The sequence below is a fragment of the Photinus pyralis genome, unplaced genomic scaffold, assembly GCF_008802855.1.
Source record: "Photinus pyralis isolate 1611_PpyrPB1 unplaced genomic scaffold, Ppyr1.3 Ppyr1.4_LG1, whole genome shotgun sequence".
Taxonomy (NCBI): Eukaryota; Metazoa; Arthropoda; class Insecta; order Coleoptera; family Lampyridae; genus Photinus; species Photinus pyralis.
Genome location: NW_022170249.1, coordinates 43996564 through 44008452, shown reverse-complemented (window position 1 = coordinate 44008452; position 11889 = coordinate 43996564). Strand labels below are relative to the sequence as shown.

At 35.0% G+C, this 11889-nt stretch overlaps 1 protein-coding gene across 1 annotated transcript; it reads right to left on the bottom strand.

The window, feature by feature from the left end:
• Positions 1-381: 381 nt before the first annotated feature.
• On the bottom strand, positions 382-9492 carry LOC116160191 (homeobox protein engrailed-2b-like). Its single transcript, XM_031473329.1, has 2 exons — positions 8485-9492; positions 382-980 (listed from the first exon to the last, which is right to left on the bottom strand). The coding sequence occupies exons 1-2, from the start codon at positions 9083-9085 to the stop codon at positions 658-660; spliced, it is 924 nt and encodes a 307-aa protein (XP_031329189.1). The 5' UTR covers positions 9086-9492; the 3' UTR covers positions 382-657.
• Between the last annotated feature and the right edge of the window lie 2397 nt (positions 9493-11889).

Genomic DNA, 11889 nt, shown 5'->3' with positions numbered 1-11889 from the left:
CTTAACCAAATTCTTATAGAATGGAGGCAGTACAGCTCAATAATTTGATAATAAGGGGGTTGATAATAATTCTTTTTTTAACCAAATTAGTTATTGCATTATCAATACCATGTGACATTATTTTTTCAATTTTCATTTGCGAAGTGACAATTTAATAGAAATTCACAAACGGAACACGCGTGCGCTGAAAATCTGAAAATTGCTTTGGACACGTTCAGATCATACTTGTATGAACAACGTAAACGACAGTCGAAATTTTAACTCCAAAAGAGAAATTAACCTTTTCATTGCCTGTATTTTTAATTAAGAGATAAGGTTTCAATTATGAGTTATGGTACTTTAATGTATAACTTAAACGATCCACATAGAAAAAGAAAAACACATACATCAATTGTTTATTTAAATGCATCCTACCATTAACTATACAACGTAATTCGTTAATTGAACATTGCACATCATTCTACTAATATAAGGTCTATCAGTCTATTTAATTCCATAATTATTACTAAACATTAAAGGCTAGCTCGTATATGAACTACAATAAATAAGCTTAGTTCGTTGTACAAATACCAGAGTGAATCTCAACTAAATTGAAACTAAAGGAGCTTTGGTTTGTACGCACTCGTACAAATAGCAAAAATGGGAAGCTTTCGTCGTTCAGGGACTTAACGGCATTTCATCCTCGTCGCAGGGCACCGTGGAGTGGTTGTACAACCCTTGCGCCATAAGCTGCAAAGCGAGCGGATGTTTCTCCCCCGTCGACTTTTTAATTTTCGCCCTTTTATTTTGAAACCAAATCTTAATCTGCGCCTCATTAAGACCGAGCTCCTGACTTAACTGCTGCCGCCTTTTTTCGGTGAGGTAGCGATTCTCCGTAAACTCGTGCTTCAATCTCGCCAACTGCGCGCCGGAAAACGCGGTACGCGGCCGCTTTTCTTCCACCGCCTTTGTAACCTTTTTCGTGCGACGAGACCTCGGTCCTACAACGAAAAAGGTAATAATTATATTTGTTGGAGTCGTTTAACAAGTTCTATGACAAAGTAACAATTCTCTTTGCATTTCTCACCCGTTAACGTTCGGAAATGGGGTCGACATTTGTCACTAATTAGAGCAATTGTGGTTTAGTTTAGTGAACGGCAAAGGACATTAGGGAGGTAGTAACCCACGTGAAATATGGGTCCTGAAGGGATGTACGTTATTATGACCCTATTTAGTTTCGTGGACAATGAGTTGGTGTTCAGCGCCATAATTGAAGTTAGTTTTTCGAGCGTTTAAAAATAAGGCGCGTTTTAAAGATAGTTTAAAAAACACTTATCGGTGTGTTGACACGAGGACGGATAAATTTTAATACTTTGGTGGCAGATTTATTTTTAAATGTAAGTGCCGAATTGAGCGATAGATGTTGCATAAACTAAAAGCCTGAACATGATTTATCGCCATGTTTTAATATTAGGTGAGAGATTTATTCCTGGTTTGAGTTTTCCACCGAACCCTAATTATATTTCAGTTACCAATGTCAATATTTTTAAATTAGGTATCGTCAAAATACAATCTCGTCCACCCCCAATAAAAGATTTAGTATCTGCGTATGATTTGTACCAGAAATTTCCATTTAAACCCAAAAAAACATTTATTGTAATTAGCGGACTGGACTCAAAAGAAGGTGCAAACACATAGCGTGAAGATCAACTGAAATGGACGCTCGAGTAAATGCTCAATGAAGATCGCATCGAAATTATAAAATAGATCTTCTTCAAAAAGTCGTGATCGTATTTTAATTGACGTAGCGTGTTTGTACTTTAATTCTAGTTGAAATAGTGTAGGCATGTTGTGTGAACTTTCTGCTAATGTTACTAATCGCTTCCTTCGTTATTTAGAGACATCAAAATGATGAATCTACCTTAAAACAACAGATTTTGGATAGAAGACACAGAAACTCCTTGTGCGGTTAAGTTATCGAATTAATTGAAATTATATCTTAATCGTGTGGGTGTTAACGACATTCCTACGGGTGGATCTTTTAGCATTAGAACGTTTGCTTACTTTAAAAATATTGTACTAACCTTATCGATTATCGATTATTCGTTCTCATTCTTAACATCTAATATCTAACATAGGTTATAGTATGTTCATTACTGTGGTCCATATATTTTGCGCGATATGTTCTATATTCCCAGAAGAATAAGAATTTGCGTTTTTGTGCCTTCAGTTTCAAGGAAATTTGAAATTTATAATGGGGAATCCCAAATTAACATAACACCCTACTCAAAATGACTTTAATTTCTGCCTGTTTTGTACTGATTTCTTCACCTCACTATAGATCGTTTCTAAATTGAAATATATCACTATTCATTGTTATATCAAAGTATTTTATAAGGCAGGGACATGAAATCTTATAAATCCCCATATTAGCTTGTTGTAACATGATAAACAAGATCAAAACGGCTGAGCTTATGATTCATTGTTTTAGCTTGACCTGATGATGACTAAAAATAGTTGAAATCGGTCGTTTATATAAAACCTTTTAGCTAGTTCCTTCGTAATCTTGTTTATTAGGAGAGGAAATTTAAAAAAAATTAACGCTCTTGGTCCAAAAGCTCACCGAAAATGCGTAAAATCTAATTCTACCCTTGAACGTTTATCCACCGAAATGAACATGTTTAGTTTTAAATAATTAATTATTTGTTACAACGTTGTGAGTAAGTGTCCTAGTTTTATTGAACGTGTTAATAATTGGTGTTAATGTTATAACAATAAAGATGTACAGCCATTGTGTATTAATTGTGCTGCACCCTATGGAATAAAGAAGAGATCTGAATGGATGTCAAGATAGATTCATCGAGGATTCTGTCCTTAAGAAAGTTTAAGATCATCTAAAAGTAGGTACATATTGGTGTTTAAAAATCTTTAAGAGCTTTTAAAGCCTGTGAGAAATATTTAGGGGTTACGTAAAAAATTAAAGAATAAACACAAATTTTAGGTAATATAGTCCCCAGAGGAAACATTTTGGACCACTGGTTTATTTAGGCAAAATGTAGGTATATGTTTTGGTTATACTTGTAGGTGTGAGGCACTCTTTTTCTAGCAGCGGCGAACTTTAATTCCGCGATTGCTTTTCCTGATGTACTTAATCGAAAATGATACTGCAGAACTAAAAGCAGTTGTTCACCTGTTCGACTGCATTTTTTCCCTTGAGTTAACTACTTTAAATGGGAGAGAAAGGCCTCCTATAGATATTTTCATTGGATTTAAAACGTATTTCCAGCAACTGAACTTTTGGTATGTTCATTACAGGGGCATAGAACTTGGGATTGGCGTGTAGATCAGCACCAAATGAAAAATACAGACATTTGTGATGATAGGTGGGTAATCCATTTTGAGAATCGTATTGTTATATAACATCTCCGTTTTTGGAAATTATAAGTTTGGGCAACCTTTTTAGTTTTTATAATAATAATTTTTAAGAAAATGCCTTGGAAGCAAGTGACCAAAATGTTGTAATACTGCCAAAGTCTATTAAACCGCCCATTTCTACCAGAAAAATATGAAAACTTAAAGAGTTGACCCAAAGGTTCTTTCATTAGAAAATCCAAGAACATTTTTGATAATCAAAATAATAGAGAAACTCCTGGTTTATTTCTCAGATTTCATTTTACACCCCTGGAAATGGTGAGAGTACCTATGAATCTAAAAATTAGAGAGGAAAGGTAGAAGAAATCACGTAATCAGGAAATAATCACATAAGTTCTATAAATATCTGCCTCTAATAGAAATAATAAAAATACACTTCCCTGTTTTAAATACGTCATAATTCCTCAAATGCATCCTTCAATGTACATTACGCTCCGTGTTGATTAAATTAGTAAATGACAAGGAGTCAATGAAATCGATAAAAATTAGGTACATCATAATTCAGTTGCAATGCAAACTAGAAGCTCGCCTTTTTTGAAATTCTAATTTCGCTAATGCCATTTTAATTTTTCCCGTAGCAAATAAGGAAGCCGCGGCCGATTATCTATATTCAATAAATTATACTCTAGAATGTGCCGCCAAAAGGAAGTAATTTATTAATGAATATCTATTTAGGTTAATTGGCGATTTAAAACTCCAATGTATTACCTACCTACTTAAAAAATTATAAAGTACCTGTAACATTTATTGATTTAAACAAGGAAAATATCAATTACTTATACACAAAGAAAGGTATATAATTTTATTTAATGATTTTGTAAGCGGGTAAGAACTCATTTATTAGATCGTTTTTTATCCGCCAAAAAAGTTTTATCTATCACAAAAGAATTCCAAATAAGGGTGCAACTCCTTCATATAAAATGCGACATTAAACAAAAGAAATAGAAATAAAACTGCCGTCAGGTTTTATCAGATTATATCAGCATACAGTAGCCTGGTAACTAATTGCTTGGAAAAATGTCAACTCTTAAAACAATAGGGCCCTTTTGTGATTGATAAACGTCATTATTGTGAAAAATATGAGCTTTTAGTATTATATTTTCAAACGTGTAGTGTTGACGTGACTATATATTTTAGATTTTTGTGTTGACGTTTCGCTGATCCTTCACCGATTGTTAACCATTCCTTTTTCTTCGGTGTGTAAACGTAGTCTACCCATAGCTATGAATTGGTAACTGAGTATTCAATCTGACCAATTAATTCTGAACGGAAGAAATCGAATCAAAGTATGCAAATTAGGTATACTTTAAACTGCAAGTTTATTTCTTACTGCATGGGCTGTGATATTCTATCCCTAAATGTCTTTTACTTTAGAAGAAGACGGCGTCGAATTTTAAAGGTGGCAATGTAGTTTGATTTGAAGTTGCTATATTTTATAATATGAGAGGACCGGTCAATATTTAATTATCTCTCTGTGCATGGTACCTAGAACTTTAATATTATAATCATAGCAAAAGAGGTATATACAGAACATGTCCGGTTATGTAAAAATAAATTAGGTTCCCTCTTCATTATTATGTGAAAAGAACGGTTCTCCTATCACCAACCACTTCAAATAATCACATAATAACATATCCAGTCAATTTTCAAAAGAAACCTACATAATTATCTATCAATTTTCAATGTAATGCTTACAATGTATATTTCATTAAACTGGATTTGATTTGAAATATTTGTTATTTTAAGTTATATAACGCAAACCTTTTTTCCCATTTCAACGTCATAACCTAAATTTCCCACTATAGGCATTGTTAAAATCTATGTAGAATTTGGTTCTTTAAAAACTTCATTTATCAGGATTTCAGAATCATATTTACTGCACCGTATTATGACGAAACACACTTCTGCCCTCCAATGTACTTTGTCTTCTATTTGAAAGTGTCTATTTTTATGCCGGAAGGATTAAACGATAAATGATTAAATGAGAGAACAAAAGTGAGAGTCAACAATGAAATGTCAAACACAATTAAATAAATTGTCACCTTCAAATGCACATTCTATACTTCCTTGAACAGCCATTGTGCCGTTTTTCGTATATTTTTGTGGAAAGGTTTCCTCTTCCGTTTCGGTTCCATTTCTACACCAGTCGTTTTGCACAAAAATCTTATATAACATCTGACCATAAATAGCATATTTCATCTAATTACCATGTTAATTGTGCCCTTGTTTAAAAATTATAAATGTTACAGGCCAATTTGTGGAGAAGTTGGCATGTTTTGATTCTTAGACCTACTTAAAAACCGCATGAAGCGTTTTTTAGTATTGCAGATGTGCACGTCTTATAAGTCTTCCAAGATAGCGGGTCAAATTGGGTCGGTGGTTCGCTTCTATCGAGTCCGAGTATCAAAATGGGTACCTATAGTGGGCCCCCTCCTTCTCCATTATTGACATAGAGAAATTCATTTACATACTTTTATTGAAATGAAGCCTAAAATATATGGATTAGGAAATATTCAGCCTGTGATGTACCAGAAACGTCAAACGACAAGGTTATTTGCAAAAAAAAACGATATTTTGCATTATTTAGTATGGGCAATACATATAACGTTTTCTACAGATAACCTGCACGTTAAGTTTAACGTTAGTGATACATCACAGGCTGCGGATCCAATCTGATCACGGATTAATTACAAAATTTGCTGGGGCCAACACCACATGCCCATATGCGTTTCTGTCTTCAGCTCTTCCTTTGTCTAAGAGTATGTATCTACCAAATTCGGTTCCAATCGGTTCAGCCGTTTAGACGGAAATGAGAGTACAGACCGACAGACAGACCGATATCATCGAGATTTTGTTTGATTCGCATCCTGGTGCTTTAAAACATGTATTTCTATCAAAAAGTGGGTGGTCATTTCTACCCTAATTCAATACCTCCCTTATTAACGTGCGAGTGGTAAAAAATTCAAGAGACAGTATTCCGACGCACGCTCATCTAAAGCAATGTCACCAGAAACTACGTTTTGGATAGAGCACGTTGAGAAACGAAAATATGGGCTTGGAAGGAAATCTCAAAAACCAAATTTGACACTCTAAGAAAAAAAAGTTATCTACTATAATTTTATACGTCCATAAAATATGGAAAGGGGGAAAGAACATCTATTGCTACTAGAAAAACTCAAAGCAACATAGCAGACCAGGAAAAGTGAAAGGAAGAAACACAAGAAGAGAATAAAAATACGTTTTAGAGACGAAGTAGTCTCAAGAATTTAAAGAAAGTTTGTTACATGTTTCAAACTTTTTAGATATGGCATCGGAAAGAAAAGCAAAATCACATATTTAATACTCGACTCAACAAGTGCAGTAATACTTAGCACCAGGACCAACAAGTTTAATGTACGGACCGGACCGAGGATCGGTTCGAAATCGGTCCGGTGTTCGGCTCGGTACGGTCCAAAGACCACCCACCGAGAAAAAAGTTCAGGGGTAGAAAATGGAACGTGTCCTGTAGATTTTCACTAGGTATATCATTGACATGACCAATGATGTTCAGCGTAACTTATACCTATTTTAAATTTCAGCGAAAACTGCAGGAGAAAAAACTTAAAAAAGCTTAAATTTAACACCTAGGTTAACACCCTATAAATTGGCAACGAAGCGTTTGCGGACCTATGTTTATATGAATTTTAGTGATTAAATAAGCCAAACAATTAGCCCCTTCCGTTTCCGTATTTACTATTTACATCATATTTAGAAACACCCTGTATAATTTTCGCAAATGTATTTTGGAGAAATAGGTACTGAGATTAGACATGATTATAATTAATAAGAAAATTCTCGCCACCCTCCGCTCTACGTAGGGCATTTAAGAATGTACCTATATCTATACCTAGGTACTGATGCGGCATCTGATATTTGTGAGCTTTGTTTACCCCGCTAAAATCGACAAGGTAAAATAGCGGGTATTTCAATAAAATAAATTGAATGTGAGCTTCCTTTGTGTTAAACGGGTAGTGCGAATGGCGAATTAATACTTCACCATGATGAGTATCTTTTTCGAAGGAGAGTCATTGTGGAACACGTTTACGTTGTGCAGCTCTAGAAAAGATTCAATGAATTTGACACAAAATTATAACGTGCTTTTGGTTCATAGAGGCCTTTATACTAATGATGCCTTTGTTTTAGTAATTAGTCTAATCTTATATGTATATGTTATAGCATTGAATAAAGTTTTATTCAATGGTTTATAGTTTCAAGTAAAAGTAGGTATAATACTTTGAATAATTACCTGCACTTAATCTTCCAAACTATTAAGTCGAATGATCCGTATGAAACTCAAAACAGTTAAGTATTAGGTGATGGAGCGCAAGTACTTTCTTTTAGGTATATATAGGATCCAAAGGCCATCTCAGTCTCACGCGAGAACCGCAGTTATGGAACAAATTGAAAATGGAAGCATTCTATTTAACATAACAAATAAGGTATAACCTGTAAAATAAAACTAAGCATGAACACGTTCTACGTGCAATAAAGAGCATATAATTTTCATATCAATGACAATAGTTTAATAAGCGCTTCCGTAACCTGCGGTTTATAATGTACCTATACAAACAGTTCAGATCGTTCTCCTGCAATTAATTAATACACCATTTATTGGTAATTGTAACATATACGCATGAAATGTTAATGGATTTAATTATCGAAGCCAAAATTAAATAATCCTTGCCGGTTTGGATCGGATTTTAAACGTACTACCCGCGGACACGCAGAATGCATGACGTAGCGCCACCTCTTGGTACAATTGGCTAATTTTATTCAGAATTCAATTACGAATAAAATTAAATTTTTCAGTAATTAAGGATCGAAAATTATATACCAACCCTTTCATCTATCGCACAACCTCAAAATTACAATGCATTACCACCTAGTAATAAGGGCGCGAAGTTGTCCGACGGTATCCGTCCTTTTCGTACAATATCATCAACTGTTTCATTAGGGATAATGAGGAACCGTTTAATTAGACGTTATAGAAAATAATTTAATCGACAGGTGGAAGAGGTTATAAAAAAAGATTACCTGAGCTGGGTCTGTCCGAGTATCTGGTGCAATAAACCCAAGCCGGCCATAAGGTAGGCAACTTGCTGTCTTCGTGTTTGGTTTCATCTTGGCTTTGGCTCTTAGTTGGCGGCGGACTTTTGGGCTTGACGGGTATCTCGACCCGAGGGTGAGTTTTGCCGATTTGCGAGACCGTCTGACATAAGCTCCCCAATGGCGCGACTTTCCTTTCCGTTTTCTCGTAGGGTTTAAAGTGGATCTTGCCGGAGTTTGTTTTTTGTAGAGCGTTTCTGCCAAAATCCGGTTGGAGGATGTTTCGAATCGAGTATTTTAAATGCTGTATTGTGGGCTCGGGTTGTTCCTTTGTACGTTTTTCTGATTTTCGATTATAATCGTAGCTTGGACTAGATAAGGCGTAGGAAGTAATGCGAAAGAATGGTTTTTCGGTTTCGGCATTTTGATTTGTTGGTTTTAAACGTGCGTTATCGTTGATGTGAGGGATTGTTGTGCAGGTGTAAGGGGAAGTGCGTGTTGACTCCGGCGAATTAGGGGAGTTTAAGGAATTGTCGCTATTCGGACTGATTGCGGCTGCATTTGGACTGAATCGATCTTCTAAAGCCATTTTTCTTTTAGATCACTTACATGCGATGTCTCTATGAGGACGCAAATCAATGGAAAACACGCGCACTCACTATAATACCTTTACACACTCTATAAGCAAAACACTTCCATCAAGTGCTTTCTTGTCTAAGTACGCTGTCAAACTGAGTGAGTTTTCAAAATAGTCATCTTTATTACTTTAAGTCCAATGAAAGGCCCCGCCTTCATATACCTACATTTTCTTTCTCTTTCGTAGCACATGTAGCGGATAACATCCATCCTTTACGTATCCTTGGCATTATCCCTATGTAAACTTATTTTGCCTGTCCGAACTGTAATCATGTCAATCTTAACGCTTTTCAATTAAAAACCGGCCGACATTCCCGATCCGCTCAGAAATTAAAAAAGAAACTACGAATTAAATCAAGGGTTAATTAAAACAGAATTATGTAGGTACCTACAATTATACCCTTTTTTTCAAATCGATTTATTAAGGGTTGCCGTTGTCCTTTTCTCACTAACGGGTTTAGATACACTGTTGGGAACACTACATCTCACTTAGAGCTTTATTTTTTGCTGGAAGCTTTGTAGGCGGGCAAGCATTTTGTGATTGGACGTAAAAATTTGGAGGGGATTTAAGCGCCAGATTGAGACGTAAATATGTTTGTTTTTTCTTGATCCTAAGGCGGAGTCTGCATGTAAACGATGTAATTCAATATTCCTTTACACGTCGTATGTACCTACCTTTACATAATGGATTTATCAGTTTTAATTTGATTAGTTCTGATTTTGACTTTTTTCACATTTCAATTCGCAACAATTTTGGAACTGAATTGGTTTTTTTGCAGTCACTTTAATATTTTGATGTAAAAATACACCCACATGCAATTCAATTTATGTTACCTACTTACATTTAATCAATGGTAATCCTTTGATATGAATAACTAGCATTGTATCGACTAAGTAGTAGTTAATTTTATTAATACCATTGCATGAAAGGAGTTCTTTAATGACAGTTTTATGACTTGCAATGCATATTGTAGGTATATATGTAAATATTATTCTCGTACTTTAAAAGCACGGTAGGTATAAGGGGTAATTACCATATAAAGTTATGGCTCATGGAGCTAATCGGCAAAAACGAAAATCTTCCGACTGCAACTTGAGGGATTATTTTATTAGGCATAATCCAACATTTTATGCGTGTAACGACCTTTTCTATGATAGGTACCTAATTGCCGGAGATGTTTTTCCTTCTCGAAGACATCCGGCACCCAAAGTAACTGTATCATTTCAGGGAATGCCAAAATAAAAAGGAGCAATATCAAATAATATCTATACCTACCTAGCTACCTACCTATTCATTATCTTTATATTAAATGGAAAAGTGAAACAATTCGCAAGGAGATTCCATATAGGTATGTACGAAAGCTCGGCGTAATTGCTTCTTACTACTACTTGCAACTTATAGTAAAGGAGGTTTGTCTTATTTTTAGGGGAATTTTTCGAAAGACATTCTCCTTCTGTGATGGTTTTGTCCGTCCGTCTGTGGTCTGTCTGCCTGTTCCTTGTCTAACTCAAGAATGAAAAGAGATAGCGATGTCAACCTTCGCCAATCGATATCTAAGCTGAGTTGAAGGATCAGTGCTATTGAATATAAATTAGAAGTTGTTACCGAATACGAGCTGATGAGTATAAATAATTCCCGTAGAACCTATAGGTACCTACCTACTGAAAATTGTACCTAATGTGACCGCAGTAGGTACACTGAGAAAAATAATTTTTACTTTTAAGTAGGTACCTACCTTTTGCGATTTTTCCATTAATTTTAAAAATTTATACGTTTCATTGTATGCAATAATCCTAATTATCATATTTTTAACATTTTTGAATAATTGTTATCTTATACAAGAAGGTAATTTTACCAAGGTTGATTTTTTTCAGTGTGTGTACTACCTACCGACTGTATACCGACCTAGGTTTTAGTTGGGCTTAATTCCATCACACACATACCTAACTTCGGAATTGTAATTGTGTAAATGGAAACCTTGTAGATTATTTTATTTTTATTTTATAGTGATCGGAGTGTTAGCAATTGGCTACTCTTCCCACTCAACCCACTATACAATCACAAACAGCCATGTCTTATCTGGGAAACGAACCCAGGATATAAGTACAGATATATAGGTAAACTGTGTGGCGCGATCATAAGCGTTTGCTATATACCTAGGCATGACTCATATAAACGCAGGACTTATTCAAATAAGGGAAATTAATAACATTTTACCTATTTTACACTAGATTTGTTGAATTAAAAATTTTGGTTTAGTAGGTAGTAGGTATAGGTACCTATACTAGGTACGGTATTTTAACAATTAAAAAAATTACAAAAATAAAAACTCTTCCGATAGAAACAATGTTTCCCTGCATCCGATTCGAGACCAACCTACATACTTCATGGGTATATATCGTTGGATACGTCTGGCTTATTCAAGAAAACCTTGTGGTTCGATTGGAAACACTTTCGCCACTTATAAAAGTACTGATATTGGTGTTGGAATAAAGACCTAAGGAGAAGACTTATAAAAAGGAACAATACCATAACAAAGCACCAACTTTATTCATCGGCAAGCTAAAGCCATATGGTAAATACAACCAAGAAAAAATCAGGGGCCAAATCAGTGGTCTCTACAAAACAATCGCGTATGTATATCTTTTCTTAGTGCAACATTATACGATGCCAGTAGAGAGCAGTGGTGTATTAGGGTCGGAACAACGTTTCGGTACCTTTTTGCATACGGAACGCAATTCCAGTAAAAATTATAC

What these genes read in the sequence shown, in the direction of transcription:
- LOC116160191 (XM_031473329.1), bottom strand. Translation starts at nt 9,085, where the DNA reads ATGGCTTTAGAAGATCGATTCAGTCCAAATGCAGCCGCAATCAGTCCG. An exon ending in CTCGGACAGACCCAGCTCAG is followed by an intron (nt 981 to 8,484) that starts GTAATCTTTTTT and finishes TTTTCGTTGTAG; the next exon opens with GACCGAGGTCTCGTCGCACG.